At 43.3% G+C, this 18,365-nt stretch overlaps 1 protein-coding gene across 1 annotated transcript; it reads left to right on the top strand.

The window, feature by feature from the left end:
- The first annotated feature begins 1,014 nt into the window (after positions 1 to 1,014).
- On the top strand, positions 1,015 to 15,901 carry crkl (v-crk avian sarcoma virus CT10 oncogene homolog-like). The gene is made up of 3 exons (XM_080018233.1): positions 1,015 to 1,628; positions 3,082 to 3,565; positions 15,306 to 15,901. Exons 1-3 carry the CDS (start codon positions 1,318 to 1,320, stop codon positions 15,438 to 15,440), a joined length of 930 nt encoding a protein of 309 aa, XP_079874359.1. The 5' UTR covers positions 1,015 to 1,317; the 3' UTR covers positions 15,441 to 15,901.
- Positions 15,902 to 18,365: the final 2,464 nt, after the last annotated feature.

Raw genomic sequence — 18,365 nt, 5'->3', positions numbered from 1 at the left:
TAAAATAAAAAAATAGAAAGAAAAAGAAAAGAAAAGCGGGGGCGCGGCGCGGGACCCTGCCCTCCCGGCGCCATCTTTTCCCGCCTCGCAGCCTCAGCGCAGCGGCTCGGGAGGAGGGGGCGGGGCGGAGGAGGAGGGGGCGGGGCGGAGGAGGAGGAGGGGGCGGGGCGGCCAGCGAGCAGGAAAGTGTTTATTTATTTATTTATATATATTTTTATTTTTTTTTATAATCATAATTATAATAATCATAACAATAACCACGAAACGCAGCCGTGGGGATCGAACGTGGCACCTCCTCTCTCCTTTTTTGTTTTTTAAATGTTGTGACTTAAAAAAAAAAAAAAAAAAAAAAAGGAAAAGAAAAGAAGATCCGCACGCGCGCCGGGGGGAGGAGGCGCGTGGCCGCGTCGGCGTGAGGACGTGTTGCGGCCGCCGCCATTTTTGTGCCGCTGCCTGCGAAGAACACGCACCAAAAAAAAAACCACACACAAAAGAGAGAACGGAGGGGAAACGGGGAGGTTCTGCAGCCGCCCGGGCAACGGCATTTTGTTTGTTTTGAGGTTTGGTTTTGTTTTGGGTTTTTTTTGTTGTTTCTGTAATCGACGGCGTGGTCGGAGCCGGGAGGGGAGAGCGTGCGAGCCGCGGCCCTTCTTCGCTCCACGTTGGACGGACGCGCGGGTTCCCCTCGGAGCGCAGCGCGGCTGGCCGCCGGCCGGTGGACGCTCTGTTTCTGGTCATTTTATTGCTTTTATTTGAGTATCCGAAAAAGGAGGAACCTCCGCCGGGCGTTCCGCCGCTTGGACGCCCGCTCCCATGTGTCACTTTTTCCCGAGTTCTCTTTCGGGGGGGAGGTTTGGCGTTTGACCGAACCCGCGGCGGGGCGGGGCGGAGCGGAGCGGGGCGGGGGAGAGAGGGGGAGAGGGAGGGGGACGCACGTCGAGCCAGTCGCTGCCTGTCCCTGAACGCCCGCTCGGGGCTCTCTCTCTCTCTCTCTCTCTCTCTCTCTCTCGTCTTTATTAGTTTATTTTCTCGGGGTTTTATTCTCTCATCGAACCGGAGGCCCGTGGATCCTGCAGCTCTTGGCTGAGGAACACCGCCGCCCCCCCGAGAGAGCGCGTCGGGCGGCGGGCGACGGATGTGCCTCCACCCCGGTTGCCGTGGATCACCCCACCGCCGCCCCCCCCCCCTCAAAAAAAAACACAAAAAACAACCGGAGACACCCAGATCATTCTTTTTGTTTAATTCCCTAGCCTCGTTGTAACGTCGGCGTATTTTATTTTTTTTCGGTGAAGGCCGTTATTTATTGTGTTGGAAACCATGTCCACCGCGCGGTTCGACTCGTCCGACCGCTCCGCCTGGTACTTCGGACCCGTGTCGCGGCAGGAGGCCCAGAACCGGCTGCAGGGCCAGCGGCACGGCGTGTTCCTGGTGCGCGACTCGTCGACCTGCCCCGGCGACTACGTGCTGTCCGTGTCGGAGAACTCCAAGGTGTCCCACTACATCATCAACTCGCTGCCCAGCAAGAGGTTCAAGATCGGCGACCAGGAGTTCGAGCACCTCGCCGCCCTGCTGGAGTTCTACAAGATCCACTACCTGGACACCACCACGCTGATAGAGCCGGCCCCCAGGTAGGGAGCCCTGTTTTAGGACTGTAAAAGTGTGTGTGTATATATATAGGCATGTAATGAAAGGTCTGCATCCAGAATAAGACGAAGCCGCTCAGGCTAGCTGTGTTTATTGTTCTTGATTCAGTCATACAATAAAATAGACGATTATCCGATAGTAAACACAGATAATACACAGTGGAATAGATTAGCTGGACTTGATATGTTGTATCAACATACCAATATCAGCGTCGGTCATCACAATATGTTTTTGGTTCATACTATTCGCTCATGTTGGACCCTCCAGATGTAATCCACAATAACCAAAAAGTGAATGAAGTGTAGGTGAACTGACAAATTTAGTGGCCACATAAATTAAATGTAGGTGAAATAACTAATGTTGTGGCCAGATACATGAAATGTAGGTGAAGTACCTACAAAAACTCCTGAAGTTCCTCGGGGCATAAAGAGTACTATCTTTAATTGTCTTATGATTACATTACATACATCCCCATGTATTTAAAGTAACAAGCATAATGGCCACATAAATTAAACGTACCCAGAGTTAACAGTGTAATTGACAGAGAACTAAAATTTACCTAAAGTAACGAACGTAATGGCCACAAAACTGTGCTCAAACACATTTAAATCAAGCGGCAGAAACTGCAGCACTTCTGCATTTGTTGCTAGAGTTTCCATCAGTCATCTGGCACTGACACCTCCCCCTGGGGTTGGGCAGATATCGACAAAATCAAGGATAATTATTTTGGGCTTCTATTGTTGCTTCACAAGATATTTACAATATACGCACAAGGAATGTTTGAGGAACCATTCACTATTTATGTGAACATTATGACCAAAAAGGCAGTGGCGTTGATTAGAACAGCTGGAACCGTCTATGAAATCCGAAAGCTTTAACCTTTAGCCTTAATTACAACGTTTAACTATATTACAATATTATAACAACCTAAATTTCAGATGGTATCTAGTTTTGAATGACACTATTAGTATTATCTGGATGTATCGCCCAGCCCTATATCTCCCACATCCTTGAGGTACTACCAACGCACTGCTTGTAAATTTTAAAATGTGCCTCATATCTTTGACTCTGCAATCTCCTTAGTTTTCAACCTTGTTCCAAAATTCCAATGTCAATTGGATTCACGGTTCTGATTTAAGAATCTTGATGCCTGCTGAAATAATAGATTTAGCATTTTTAACAAACCGTGACAAGCGGACCAAGCGTTTCATACACAGCCAGAGTTGGGGAAATTGAGCGACTCTTAAGGCTTTTTACTGAGTGACGTCGTCAAGAACCGAATCTCAAAAAGGAGTCGAACCATACGTCACTACAAATTGTTCTGAAGAACACAGCAGCTGTTCTGGAACTTATGAATTGGATGACGTAGTGCAGCCTGGAAGTTTTTTAGGTGGAATTTGAACATCCTCCAAACCCCACCCCCCTTGCTTCTTACAGGTACGCCAGCACGGTCACCGGCGACGAGAACGTGGAGTACGTGCGGACTCTGTATGACTTCACGGGCAGCGACGCAGAGGACCTCCCCTTCCGCAAGGGCGAGATCCTGGTGATCCTGGAGAAGCCGGAGGAGCAGTGGTGGAGCGCCAAGAGCAAGGAGGGCCGAGTGGGCATGATCCCCGTGCCCTACGTGGAGAAGCTGCTGCGGCCCTCCCCGCACGGCGGCCAGCAACAGATGCAGCAGATGCCGCAGCAGCAGCCGCCGCCGCTGCGCGGATCCCGCAACTCCAACAGCTATGGCATCCCCGAGCCGGCCCACGCGCACGCCTACGCCCAGCCCCAGACCCCGTCGCCGATGCCGCCTCCCGGGACCCCAGGGGCCCTCATTACCCCGCTGCCCTCCATGCAGAATGGCCCTGTCATGGCCAAGGCCATCCAGAGACGAGTGCCCTGTGCCTACGACAAGACGGCCCTGGCTCTAGAGGTACCACGGTTCAAATTGTACTGATTTGGGGGTTTTTGGGTTTAGTGGCCTGTTCAATTGAGTTCAGTACCATACCAGTCGGGTTGAACTGATTAGTCAACCAATTTCGTATTTATAGAGGGATGAGTAGAAAGATACTTTATTCATCCCCAAAGGGACATTGCAATGTCACACCAAAAAATAGGCAATAATTAATAAAGAACTGGTATAACAATATCCAAAGAAAATGGAAGTACTTTGAAATATACAATAAATACCAATGCTCAACTTAACACAATCAAATATGACTGAATATACACAGAACCTACTTATAAACAACAAACTATACCCTTAAAAAAACAGAAAAACAATTTAAAAAAAAGTAGTAAAATAGACGGTACCCAAAATAATTAACTGGAAACTTTGTTCAGATAAGCACCTCAGCTTGTAAAATAAATGGTCTCCCTCTCAACGATCATTTTAAGGTGTAAATGAATTGCATATGTCAATTATGTTATCCCACACAACAATTCTGATTAATCTATATTTGTCTATTATCTATTATATCATTTCAATTCAGTCCCATTTGTTAATCAGTTAGTATATTTATGTTAATATTTACCTTGATGGGAACTGGTTTGAGAGTCGGGATCGGTATAATCATAGGTTTTACAGACCAAATGGCCTATTTAGAAGAAACTTCTATTTTATGAGAATGAAAAACACTGTACTATTTTAAATGTTTAACTCTCGATAACCTTGAATGTTTGGGTGGAAAGTACACGGGTTTGGATAATACTACTCTACCAGTCTATTTCCCTGGAGAGCATCTTTCCACCTGCCAATCTTTGTAATCTCCTCCTTTGGACGGAAAAGAAAGATTCCATCACATTTAGCCCCATTTGGATTTCTCAGGGGGAAACTCCAGTGTTAGAAATGCTGAGTAATAATCTGGTACACGTCGACCCCAACAGGAAAGGTCTGCTCTTTGGCCAAACCCAATCCCAGAGATCACCAATAACGGACTCCAGCAGCCTGATTGTGGGATTAAGACTGCACTAATTGGTGGAGAATGCAGAATTGGGCATTAAACATTAATCCAAGTACGCTCCATGAAAGGGCATTGCCAAAAAAAAATACTTTACATTAAAAACTCATCTCTAGTGGCCCAAATAACAGAGGTGGAAAATTCGTATTCAGAAAGAAATTCCATACTGGGATTTTGAGTCGACCATGTAGATTTGCTAATTAGCACAAAATCAGAGGTCAAACAAGTGAAAGAGTGAAATCAGCTGGATCCGTGGGTGGCTGGAGGGAAAACATGGCAGGGCTTGTACATTTTGAACCTTATATAACATTTAATTATAAACATTTTATAATTGATTTATAATTTATTGTATTTCATGTGTAACTTATTGCTAATAAGAATTAAAATAATACGATTTCACATGAAACAATCTGCCAAGTATGCTCTGGGAGAGGGGAGCATGCTGTGGTCTCAGATGTTCTTGCTAGATCACAGCATGCTCGTTCTCCCACCGTGTTCCGTGTTCTTGCCGAGAATATGGAAGTGAGTACAGATCCAGCATGGCAGCTCCCCGCTGCAGATTTGTGTTACTGTTGCCTTTTCCATTTGACTGGGTCCAGACCTTTGAATTGCCCACTCCACCGAGATGACTGACTGTTGACGGTTGTCAGGCTACTTGAGGGGTTATGTTAATGCTGCTTGTTGGCTTGGGCGATATCCACATTTTTATACCGCAATATAGTCCTGCGATACACAACATAATTGTCGTTGTTGACGCGGGGCAGTGACGGCCATTACACACGATTGGGTTGTGCTCTGCGTGTTTTTTTTGTTTTCGTTCAATTTCAATAAAAACACTTCTCTGGAGAGACTGTGAACCTTAAATGCCGGATCACAGAACGGATCGCAGGTTGTGCGTGGACGTTCACCTAACGTGCGTTCGGAAAGGATCTCGCCGTCACCAGTCAGTGTGCATTACAAAAACAGGATGAAACCGATGGAAGCCTAGAAATGCACAGGGATAACATTTCAATAAGGAATTATAATTAAGGGGAGTCATAAATATATTTTTATATGTGAATCGTCCGGACACGCAAACACGATTCTCCGTGCGACCCGATGGCTGTTCCCGGTTCCTCCAAACAAAAGAAAAATAAAAACAGTGTTGGGACGGAGGAACGGGGAACGACTTGTAGAGTTGTTAAGATTATTTTCTGCACAAAGCACATGGAGAGGGGGTGACGGGGGAGAGAGTCGTTGAGAAAGTGGCCATTACGCACGGTTTAGTTCCATACCGTTCTGTTTTGGAGCGCCGGGCGCAGGCAGCCCATCGCTGCCGTCGGAGCTGCAACTTCACCACCATCCACGGCACGCGCACCACCACGTCCAAATCCTCCATCTGCTTCCTTGCAGTTGTGTTGCGCGCCTATATCAACGCACTGTATATCCTCTTATCCTCTCTGTGCGTGGAAATGAATGACCTCTGCCGGGGGGGGGGGGTTATTCGATACTGTAAAAATATTGCATATGGTGGCAAATATCGCAATGTTATCGAATACCGGCCCAAGCCTAGCTGCTAGCACCACGCATTTGGGAACAGCAGCAATTCTACTATGTAATTCACTTACTCCTTCTGGAAACCAGGCTGATTGGGGAAAAGAGAACCCACTTGAAAAAAATGACACGGTTTATTCTACTACATTAGTAGATTATAAATTTGGACACACACAGTGAAGGAGATCTAAACACGTGGTCCCACGGACGGGTGAAAGGGGGGGATATTCAATACTGTAAAAATATTGATATGATATGACATATGATGGCAAATATTGCAATATTATCTAATATCGGCCCAAGCCTAGCTCCTGGTTACTTGCATTACTAAAATTACATGACAAATGTTTATACTGAGCTGAAAAGTGTCATGCTTCGACTGTGAGCATATCAGCAACGCATATCAACCAGTTCACACTCGCACGCCACACCCTGTATCTGTCACGCTGAGAATTCCAAAATAAGTCTTAAAATATGTCTTTATTTATTTTTATTCTACGCATATATTTCCTCAGTGGCGCTTGCTTGGTGCCCGCCACTGAACGGGAGATCCTTTCCACATGCACGTGAACACCCAATGTGCAGGTTTGCCCATAGTTCACCGCTTCTCCAAAGAAAACAAATTGTTTTTATTGTAGATGTACAAGTCATTTAACTATATTATAATAGTTAAATGACTTTTATGTAAAAAAAAAAAAGACAATAACAATAATTTATAGCTGTTTGGTAGTATTCAATGCATATTGCCACTTGTGCGAATCTCATTACAGTCTGGCATGAAAGTTCACTTGCCTTATGTGTCGCTTTGTGTATTGTGAAATATTTTCTTGAAAAGTAAGACACACTTTAGAATTGTAATCCTATTTATGAGATTGATTGCAAATTCCGCTACTGTTCTGTGCTATCATTTCAATGCGAGAGATTGATGTCGGTGTGTGAAAAGGCCTTTGACTTAGAACCACTGAGACGCCGGTGCCAAAATAAGTTGTGTATTGTGCTATTTCTAAATCATCAATATCTAATTTTCACAGATCTTGCATTGTCCCAAATGAGGCACATGGGAGATCCAGTTATTACTCAATCTCGTGGATAATGTAGTGTGTGCCTGTTCAAACAGCACTGTGCACGCCTAATGCAGCCCTGTATAGAGCAAATGGCGAAGTCAGGATTCGCCTCGGCCTCCCTTTTTATTATAAAACAGGGGACACATAAGTTAATATCAGCGTAATGGCACAAGTTCCCAGAATGCACTCCTTTTCATGTCAACTGCTTCCATTTAGGGCTGAACCATTTGGGAAAATCTAATTGCGATCTTTTTTTAGACCAATATTGCGATTTAGTTTACAATTGTCTTCTTAAGTTCCTTATCTTCTGTATTATTCACTAAACAGAAGCAATAGATATTCTATATATAGTATGACCAACACAACATTGGATACAGTCAACATATCAACTGCTCTAAATTGATATGAATAACATATCTTTGGTTAACTATTGAATTGTAAAAAGAAAAACCTTCAATCACAGCAGAATATTGCCTCATTGATTTATCTTCAAGCCTTGTAATTGTTGAATCTGAAAATTAATATTGAAATAATATGGAGTGTTTCAGCAGAAATGTATTGCTTTTTTTATAAACATGTTGCATGCATACGTCCACATACGCAGAGCGGCGCTCCGCGTGCTCTGGGGACAGCTTCATGCTCACGAACGGACACGTTCTGGAAGAGGCTCCGTCGGACTCTGCAGGCGCTCCGAGCTCTGCCAGCAGCGGCGGGTTAAAACAATCGCTCTCGGCGAGGGGCACGGAGAAAGTTTCCCCGCTACGCACGGTTTCCTTCCATTAGGAGGCGTAAAATAAAAACAGTGTTCTGGCGCGGTGATCGTGGGCACCGCATCGCTGGGAGATGCATCATTGGTGACGTCGGAGAGGGAGACGGGTGCGCAAAAATGCACCACAAACTGGTACATTTTTGCGCACAATTTTGTTAAATTGCGGTTTGAATTCGATTAATGGTTCATCCCTACTTTTATTGGTTAATAATACTTATGACAATCTTATGACAATTTATAATGATAATAATGATGAGGATAATATAAATTAATAGTTATAATAGAAATGCATTTTCTGAGCGGTTTTCTCAGAACTCAAAGCACTGGTCAACCGAATAAAAACAGATCGTAAAAGTAAAAAATGAGACATCATTTATGATAGTATATTACTTTAGTATTAAAAGTAAAGGCGGATCAGGCAGTCACAAGATGAATTTTTTTTTTTTTTTTTTTTTTTTGCGCTAATATTCGTTATCTAATCGCATGGTGGTTTTCCTGGTCGGCTGGAACCCATTCAATCTAAAATAAATTGTGTTCAGATAGGGCTACGTTCATCTTGTTACGCTTATTCTACTGAACAATTCCCCTTTGCTGTGACACCATTGATGATTGAATGATTTCAGAAAATAGGCGCTAAATGGCCACATTCCAGAGCCCAATGTAAGAACACGCCCAGTAAGAGGGAGAAAAAAAAAAAAAAAAAAAGATGTACCTGGTGTCAGAATAAGGAAGTGATACTCTTTACTACTTTCCACTAAATGAGGAAGATATTTCCTCATGTTTTTGTTTTTTCTTGTCTTTTACTGGTCAGGGGTGCAGTAGGTAAAGAAGTCTTCATTTATACAGCATTTTTAAAACAAACTGTTCCAAAGTGCTTCACAAGTAGTCAGGGGCCCAATGAGCAACCGAATGATACAAAAAATGAAACTTAAGTTAAGAAAAAAAAGTAACGTTACATTTCCTTCAAGTTCAAAATATTTGCATCAAAGGTTTCCTCAAATGAATGTCTCCGCTCCAGCGCACAGTGGCTGAGCGGAGCCAGTGTGTTTGAAAAGAATCAAGGACCAATCGGAGGGCGGGAGTTGGAATCTGGGCGGGGCTTATCACCACACTGCCTGTCGGGGCTGAGATGCCATTGAAAGTCTGTTCGTTGATGTTTTCTCTGGCCACTGACTGTTTGGGTGCATTTTTTTAAATTCAAAGTTTAGAGGCAAGGTTCGGATTTTGTTCCTTAAAAGTGCAGTTTCTTTTACTGGATTTAAAGTTTATCACCCGCCGGGTACATTTACATATACTTGGAATTTCTTCTGGTGAGGTCTGGTGCACTTCGGTACAGACCATAAGCATTAAAAAATGAAGAGCTTTACAGTCCTGAAAAAGGGAGAATAATAATAATGAATTCAGATCAAAATAGAAATATACACAAATTGCCAACAAGTCATCGGATATTTAAGATCTACAATTATACAAATACGTTACTATGCACATGATAAAATATAGTTATAGGTATATATAAAAAATGACATTATGAATTATTACTTTGACTTACTATCTTATTAGAGTATGTACAGTGTGACACCAGTGTTATTGAATGTACATTGTGTGTGTGTGTGTGTGTGTGTGTGTGTGTGTGTGTGTGTGTGTGTGTGTGTGTGTGTGTGTGTGTGTGTGTGTGTGTGTGTGTGTGTGTGTGTGTGTGAGACATGGGCAGGGGTCCTGTTGGGGAGCCCCACTATCATGGGGTGGAAACTGTTATTGTGGCACAAGGTTTTGGGCCTGATGGACGGCGACCTCTTTCCAGATGGCAGAGTCTTAAAAGGTGGTGTCCAAAGTGGGAAGGGTCAGTCGCAGTCTTCCCCGGGCGCCTCAAGGTCCTGGAGGGAAGGGAGGTTGATCGATCACCTTCTCTGCAGAACGAATGATCCGCTGCAGCCTGCCCTGTTTATTAATCCAGAAACTCATCTATGGCGAAATCTGTTTTTAAGGTTAAATTTGAAAGCTCCTCCATGACTTAATAACATGTACAATGCAACAGTCATGACATTTATCTTTTTATCGGCAGTTCTTGATGCATTTATCATATTTTTCTGTATTATTTAAATAGAAAATCAAGAGGAATGACTTTAGAGTAGTTTTCATGACCCATTAGCTGTAAAAAAATTCTTAACGTTAGTCTAAGTTATCACCATATTATTTTGAGCCCCAAACAGCGGTAACCGGTCTTCTTTCATTAAAGGGGCTTTAATCTGTAGAAGCTTCTACAGAGAATTGGAATTTAAATTAAATCCTGGGGGGAATTTTAGTTGTCGTATTTAAATATCTGCAGGTGGCGTATAAAGTGTAGGCGGTAGAAACATCTGTAGCTTGTTTCCTGTCAACATGCATGCAAAAACAAAAATGGTAAAAGCTCTCATCATGTAATGCATCTTAAAAACTCCTTAACCGTCCGTGCTTGTTTGCAAGGTAATAATAACAATCAGAATCAGAATGACTTTATTCCGCATTTAAGTGCCTTTACATTGATGAGGAATTTGTCCTGGTGAGGATAGGGTGTGCGACACTCAACGTAAAAAAAAGAACCTTAACAGTTTTAATAAATTATCCAAACAATACAAAACATAATTATTGGTATGGGTTTGTAGGGTTTAAATGAAAAATTATTGCTATGTACCTAACAAAACAAAATGTCAGATGAATCATGTGTTTTAACAGGGGTCGGATCATGCAGAATGAGTCTTCTCTCGCCAGCTCCACTTCCGGCTTTTGCAGTTCAAGTGTTTTTCTTTTGAGGATAGGGTGCATACGACCGACCACATCTTTTACTTCCTGTTCAGTCACACACACTTTTTACTCCAGTTCTTCTCTTAGGACCCTGAATTTAAAATGTGGACACATTCATTCTGGCTCAGCGTGGAACATTCTGGAGTTTGAGTCCGTTTTTTTTTTTGTTGTCTTTTTGTATTTGGTTGTGGGGTGGATCATGACAGTTGGACTCCAAAAAAAGGAAAACATGGAAGGAGGTTTGAATGCTGCGTTTTACTGGACACCAACAGCAAAAACTCTTACTAAGGGGACTCATTTTATTCCAACAAACAATCTCTGCAAGTTGCGAGGCTGCACTCATGAATGTAGTTCATCAGTTCCAGACAGCGTAGCAGCTGTGTTCATCAGAACGAGCTTCACACTCAAAGTAAGAACTATTGGTAGTTGTGAAAGTTTTTATTCTTTGTTTGACGTGTCACTGGGTCAAAAGAGTCGTTCTCACACTCTGTTTGTTCGGTTCAGTTGGTGTGAAGCACGGTGAAGGAAGGAGGACTTCCGGAACGGTGAAGGCGAGTTAGTTAAAAAAATAAATAATAATAAGAAGAATTTAAGTCTGTTCGGCTCAGTTGTGAATGGGAAATAATTATTTAATTCCGTCTACATTATTTGTTTCGGTGGAATCCAAAGAGTTATTTGGTCACATGGAATATGAATTGTGGCGAGTACATTGACCTGTTTTTTTTTTGGGCTTCGGCGTAATCCTCACTAAGTCTTTTCAGTTTGTGCCACTCCTTCGCCGGATTTACTCCACACCTCCTTAAAAGATTTGTTCAATGCAAACCAATCGTTGGCGAGTCTAGTGTGATGAACAGTAAGTAGGCCGCAATAACAAGCACATTTCTACATGTTTAGTATATTTTTAGTGGGAAACAGGGTCGTGTAGTCGTGCCGTGGAATTATTTAGTTGGAGAAAGTGGCAGAAAAAAATGGTAGGAAACACTGCTGTACTATAGACTCAGTTTATACATTGAATTTGTGACCCAGAAGATTTTGGAATAAGCTGGAAACCTGTTTCCTAACCAGGTAGCATCAACCAGGATGTACCATGTCGGTCTGATTTATTTATTTATTTTATTTTTTATTTTTTATTATTATTTTTTGCTCGTTTCAAAGCCTGTTTTTACTGCTTTCTAGCTTTTATCTAATTCCTGCATCTTTCTCCGTCACCTGCTCAGAGTAGGTCACGCCCCACAGCAGAAACGCTGCGGTTCTTTTATTTATTTTTATTTTTCTAAGGGTGGCTATTTTTGGGGCTTGTCTCATAAGTAAATTCATGATGGTGGAATTAAGTTCAGTTCTTCTGTGTTTGTTTTTGTTGAAATAGGGTCCAACTTATATTGTATTGGGGGTTTATTGGGGATGGTGGCTCAGGCGGTAGAGCTGGTGGTCTAGTGATCTAAAGGTTGCTGGTTGGATCCCAAGCTCCTCCTGCTAGCATGCTGTAGTGTCCTTGAGCAAGACACTTAACCCCTAATTGCTCCTGATGGCTGCGTCCGTTGGTGTTTGAACAACTGTAAGTCGCTTTGGATAAAAGCGTCTGCTAAATGACTAAAATGTAAATGTAATGATTGTATAATATTATGTATTTGAATTGTAAAGAGCTTTTTCTACCAAGAAGAGACATGTAGCGATGAAGCTTGTGTCATTCTTATTTTTTTAAGGTGTAAGAAAAAACGTATTAACCCCGTTAGGTAAATTCAGGAAATTTGAACAAAGTCGTTGTTCAAATGATCAAGCCGGTGGTTCGTTATCACGTGCTTAACAGAGGTTGTTCTTTTGAACAGTTTATTGCTTTCATTCACCTTAAACACAGTTTTCCCTTATCGCAACATGATAACATTTAACTTTAAAGTTCCTTACTGTGCATTTTCAAACAGGCTTATTCCCGGGCGGCTTATCACACCTATTCTTTCGGTTCCAGAAAGGGATTAAAGGGATTATGGGTCAGATAACATCTTTGTGCATATCTAAAAGTTAAGAAGGACAATTGAGGGTAAATTGAAGCAGTGTGCTTTTTAATCATGTACTGGACGATTGCACTTTTTTAATCCCGATGGAGAGCGTCTGGTTCTCCTCGGTTCTCTGCGCAGTTGAAATCAAAGTTTTTGCTTCATAAGGTATAAGGTATAATTCAAATGAGCTTTCAACAAATCAGTCATTTTTTGTGATTCACATGTAGATGTATAGTATTGAAATAACTTAACATCTTACATTTAATGAATGGTGAATTGTTGTACAGACTAAGCATTACAAAAGTCAAAAAAAAAAAAAAAACATTTTCGGCAAATAAAATAGGCCAATAAAACTAAAAAATAACGGATACAGCGTAGAGTAGGGTCCCCCGCGTTCTGCCAAAACAGCTCTGACCCGTGGAGGCTCCACAAGACCTCTGAAGGTGTCCTGTGGTATCTGGCACCAAGACGTCAGCAGCAGAACCTTGAAAGTCCTGGAAGTTGAGGCGGGGCCCTCATGGATCAGGCTTGTTGTCCCACAACATCCCACGGATGCTCCATGAGATCGGACCCCAACCCCACCCATCCACATGATGTAGAAGAAAACGTGACTCATCAGACCAGGCCACCTTCTTCCTTTGCTCCATGTTCCAGTTCTGACGCTCATGTGCTCATAGCTCTTCTGTGGGACCGAACCAGACGGGTTAGACTTCACTCCCCACGAGCATCAATGAGCCTTGGGCGTCCATGACCCTGTCGCCGGTTCACTGGTTGTCCTTCCTTGGACCACTTTTGGTTGGTACTAACCACTGCATACCGGGAACACCCCACTAGACCTGTTGTGTTGGAGATGCTCTGACCCAGTCGTCTGGCCATCACAATTTGGTCCTTGTCAGAGTGGCTCAGATCCTTATGCTTGCCCATTTTTGTGTGTGTGTGTGTGTGTGTGTGTGTGTGTGTGTGTGTGTGTGTGTGTGTGTGTGTGTGTGTGTGTGTGTGTGTGTGTGTGTGTGTGTGTGTGTGTGTGTGTGTGTGTGTGTGTGTGTGTGTGTGTGTGGTGTCTCCTGGTAGGGCGCGGAATGGCACATTAACGCAGTCAGATGGTGCAGCAGGCAGTATATTAGTATGATATATTTACCAAATTCCAATTTTTGGTGACTTAAGAGGGTGACTTTATAAGCTGCATTTATCGCATAATAATAAGCTTTGTAACCAATGACCTTTGCAAAACATTAGCACATCATGAACAGTGTGCATGATTGCTTGCTGCACTTTATCTTCTTTGACTCTGAGAAAATTCCATCGTGGCCTCCTCATATGGAAATGTTCATGCAGGCCCCCCCCCGTGCTCTCCCTGCCGCCTGTTCCCAAGTGTTTTCACCTACAAAAAGTGAAAATTCATCTTTATTTGGTGAATTCTTGTATTTAAGGATAGTAATTTAAAGTGACTGTGATAGCAGCATCATGTGCAGTTTCCCAGGCAACGACACGGAGGTTCAGGGCAACAGACTAACTTGGTTTCACCACTGTCCAAAAATCAAAAAGTTGTTTCTTTACTCTGTAGTTGTCCGTAGCATAATGAAAACACCATAAAAATCTTGAGGAAATAAATAATTATATATTTTTGCTCTGCCCAAAGAAACAGGTTCAGAAGAACATTTTGGATTAAAAGTTAAGTCTCTAACATGACGAGGTACAACTTTTCTTTTCCTGGCTCGTAGCAGAGAACAGCAGAAGGACTGTAGTAAACATTAACAATACAACTTTTTGACATTGATATGTGCAGCCTCATTCACATCTCTACTTTTGTAAATATATTATTTATGGTCTGATAGTATCTGATATTTACTATGTTTTAGCTTTGTTTTGATATTCCTCTGTGGCCATATCAAACTATTTGATTTTAAATAAAAAAATAATTATAATATTAAAGTTGGGTTTTTTTTTTTACGATAATTGTAATTCAATCAAATTGATAAAAAAAACTAAATGTACTTGAGTATTTCAATGTGATCGTTTCAGTTCAACCAGAGGGCCCACGAGCTAGCATTAGCTTTGGCATGGGTTTCCTATTGTTCCCTACGGGCTGGGCGGCTAGAGCGGCTAACAGAGCCACATCGACCTCCACAAACCCGCACTCTGCGACCAAAGCCCCGCACGTGGCCCCCCCGGGTGCAGGACGCGGGGCCCCTCGCCCCACGGCAACACACACCCGCAACGAGAGGAAGAGAGCACTGTGAGTCAGAGGGGGCGGGGCTACGTGGGCACCTTGTCGCTCGCTCGCTCGCTCTCTCTCTCTCTCTCTCCAGCTGGTACCTGATAATGAATAAATATTTAGTGTTAAAAAATAAAGATGTATTTTGTCCTGCCAGGGGTTCTTGGTGGGTTTGACCTGTACAATTATAGAGGAAACACTGATGTATATCAAAAATATTTCGGGGGGGGGGGGGGGCACGAAAGAAAAAAATATACAAAAATAGCCAACAAAAAATACCCAACATGCCAAATATCCAGAACATTGAAAAAGCGATGGGCCGCGTGGCCTGACCCTTGTGTTGTTTTTTTTCGGCAGGTGGGAGACGTGGTGATGGTGACCAGGATGAACATCAGCGGGCAGTGGGAGGGGGAGGTCAACGGCCGCCGGGGCCTGTTCCCCTTCACGCACGTCAAAATCATGGACCCCCAGAACCCCGACGAGAGTGACTGACTCGGGCCCTGAGGCCCCCCCCCCCCCCAAACACAAACCCTCAATATACCCCGCTGGCTGTTTGCGCCGTTGCTATGGTTACGCGCTTGCCCCTCCCTCCCCCTTCCCCGCCCACTACTGTCACGCCAGGCTTTCTGACTGTTTACAACTCCGGACTGGAAAAAAACAAACAAAAAGGAAAAAAAAAAAACAACAAAAAAAAATCAAAATAAAAATAAGACCCCCGATCCTCCTGCCCCCCCACCCCGTCATGGACTGAGCTCCAGGAGCTTTTTGTTTTTGCGTCAGTGTTCTTCTCATTTCTGGTGTGTGTGTGTGCGCGTGTGTGTGTGTGCGTGCGTGCGTGTGCGTGTGCGTGCGTGTGCGCAAGATTACCACATTGTGTCATAACTGGGTTAATTTTTTTGTCTTATTACATTTTTAATACTTTTTTTTTGGAGGGGGGGACACAAAGTTTGTTGTGGAACTGACCGGCTTTGTACAAATGCGCGCGGGGGAAGGGGGGGGTGTCTCCTAACGACCAGAACAGAGATGACGAGCACTGAGGGCGTGCTGCGTGGGGGGTTGGGACCGAGCCGGCCAGATGGTTTCGACTCGATTGGGTCAGCTCACTGTTGTACCATAACCACACACACACACGCATGTGTTATTTTGGCCGCTCAGGTTGACTGAAAGGATTGGAGCCTCGAGATGAAGAGTTTCTACTTCCTGCTGAGGTGACGTGCAGGGTGTAGCTCTGAGGGGGGGGGGGGGTCATTTTATCTTTTTAGGTTTCTCGACTAGAAGCCAGGTTTTCACACAGGCGGTGCTGCTATGCATCCGTCCCAGCATGTCAGACAGACAGACGCGCCGGGGCGAAGGGCTTGGACGGTGACGATGGAGGAGTAGGAGGGGAGATTGACTCGGCCACGCCAATGACGTCCCATTAATGCCCCCCCCCCCCACACACACACACACACACACACACACAGAAATGCGACTGTTTCCCACACGCAATCCTCCCCCTTTTTTAAGCGATTCCTGTGTAGTAAGGATTTCGGGCAGTTATGGCGTCGGTGCAATCGTCTTGCTGGGTTATCTTCAGTTATTTTTTGTTTCGATTTTATTTTATTTTTTTTCTACTTCTGAATCAGTGTGAATGTCTTGCCGGGTTAGTTACCTTTTTTTTTTTTTTTTTTTTGTTGGAGTAAGGATTTGAAATGACGAAGATGGTTATGGCGTCATTGCAATTGCCCTGCTGGGTTATTTTCATTTCAAATTATCTGTTTGGGTTTCTTTATTTTTTCCAAGCCCTTGCGTAGTGAGAATTTCAGTCGGCTCTAAGGCGGTTATGGCGTCGATGCAAATGTCTTGCCGCGATATTTTCTATTTAATTTTAATTATTATATTTTCCTTGTGCTTCCTCAACCTGACGTAGTAAAGTGAAGCCGTGTCTAATACAGTTTGGAAACTACGCCTCTCCGCCGTCTCCTTAAATCTCCTTAATATGAGCTGAGGATGTTCACTGTGTGTGCCACCCAAACCCTGTTCTCTGCTGTAAAGATGCCCCTCGCCCCGTCTCCCCGCTGTGCAACTTTCAATGGTCAAATCCCTATTTTTCGTAGCCGGTTATTGATAAAATTTCTTTCCTTTGTTTTTGTTTTATATATAAATGTTGATTAAAAAAACAAACTTAGACCGAAGGTGACTTTGAAAAGGGAGAACTGCCTGCTGGTTGCCTCTGTGCATCACCTCAAATGCTGCTTTTTCTCATTTTGTCTTTTTTTTTCTTTTTTTTCTCCTTTTTAGTAAAAAATTTAAAATAAAATGACTTTTTTTCTTAATGCCGCCCGCTCCGTGAAATCAAACCCGTTTTGGTTTCCCCGTCAAACCTTTTCGAGAATCCCGACTAATGAATTAAGCAATACACACCACACCCCCTTTACAGCTCATTTCATTCTTTTTCCGGGTGCACTTGCTTTAGTTGTGCTTTAGTTCATTTTTTATTTTATTGGTCAGAACATTAACAGTATTACTGTACTCATTTCTCACGTTCTAGGAAAAGCCTCCGTGTTGTCCTTTTACTCAAGAATGGAAAAAAAATTGTGCCTTTTTATTTTCTTATACCATTTCTATGTGTTAATATTTCCCATGGTTAACACCCGTGCTGGTATGGACCCTTTATGTACAGAACAAGTAAATAAAATTTACGTCTACTTCTTTACGTCTTCTTTACGCCTGTTCCCTTCCCCCCTTCTATCTGGAGCACGGGACGGCTGCGCCTCCATCTTTTACTTCCATCAGTTCTACTTGTGATTTGGGCTGCACCCGGGAGAGAGGGGAAGCAATTAATGAATGTTAATGAAGAGCTAATAAAAGAAGGCAGACGTCTCGCTGACCTACAGAGCCAGGCGCTGGAAAACTTTTTCAAGGACAAGGTTTTAGATTTCTTGTCTTTTTTTTTTTTTTTGTTATTTTTCTTTTAACTCTACTGCAATCAGAGCCGCGCAAACCCAAAGATTATAGATAACAAACCAAACATGTACTTTCCCAGGCCGGTACTAAATACGCTGTATATAAAAATGTGAGTACCTGAAATGTAGCACTAAAAATATTCCTTTTATTTTTTATTCCTGTTCAAGGTCGTGGGAGCCTAACCCAGTTTACTAAAAGCATGAGACGCCACTCCATCGCACGGTTGTGCAGGTTCCCAAACAGTGTATTCCTCTATTAATGAATGAATTAACATGAAATGCAGCGTCCACCTGCTCAACCCGCAACGAGTTGGAGGTGGTAGGACGCCCCGTTCCCAAACGTCCATAGACAAAAGCCTACTTGGTGCTGGTCCCCTAATGTCAAATAAAGTGGTTTGGTGTTAGACCTGGCCTTCTTATAAAGCAGCCAAAAATAACAACTCATTTAAAGTAGGCTGCCACGTATGATGTA

The sequence above is a fragment of the Zeus faber genome (assembly GCF_960531495.2).
Source record: "Zeus faber genome assembly, chromosome: 17".
NCBI lineage: Eukaryota > Metazoa > Chordata > Actinopteri > Zeiformes > Zeidae > Zeus > Zeus faber.
This window is presented reverse-complemented; position numbering and strand designations above follow the sequence as displayed.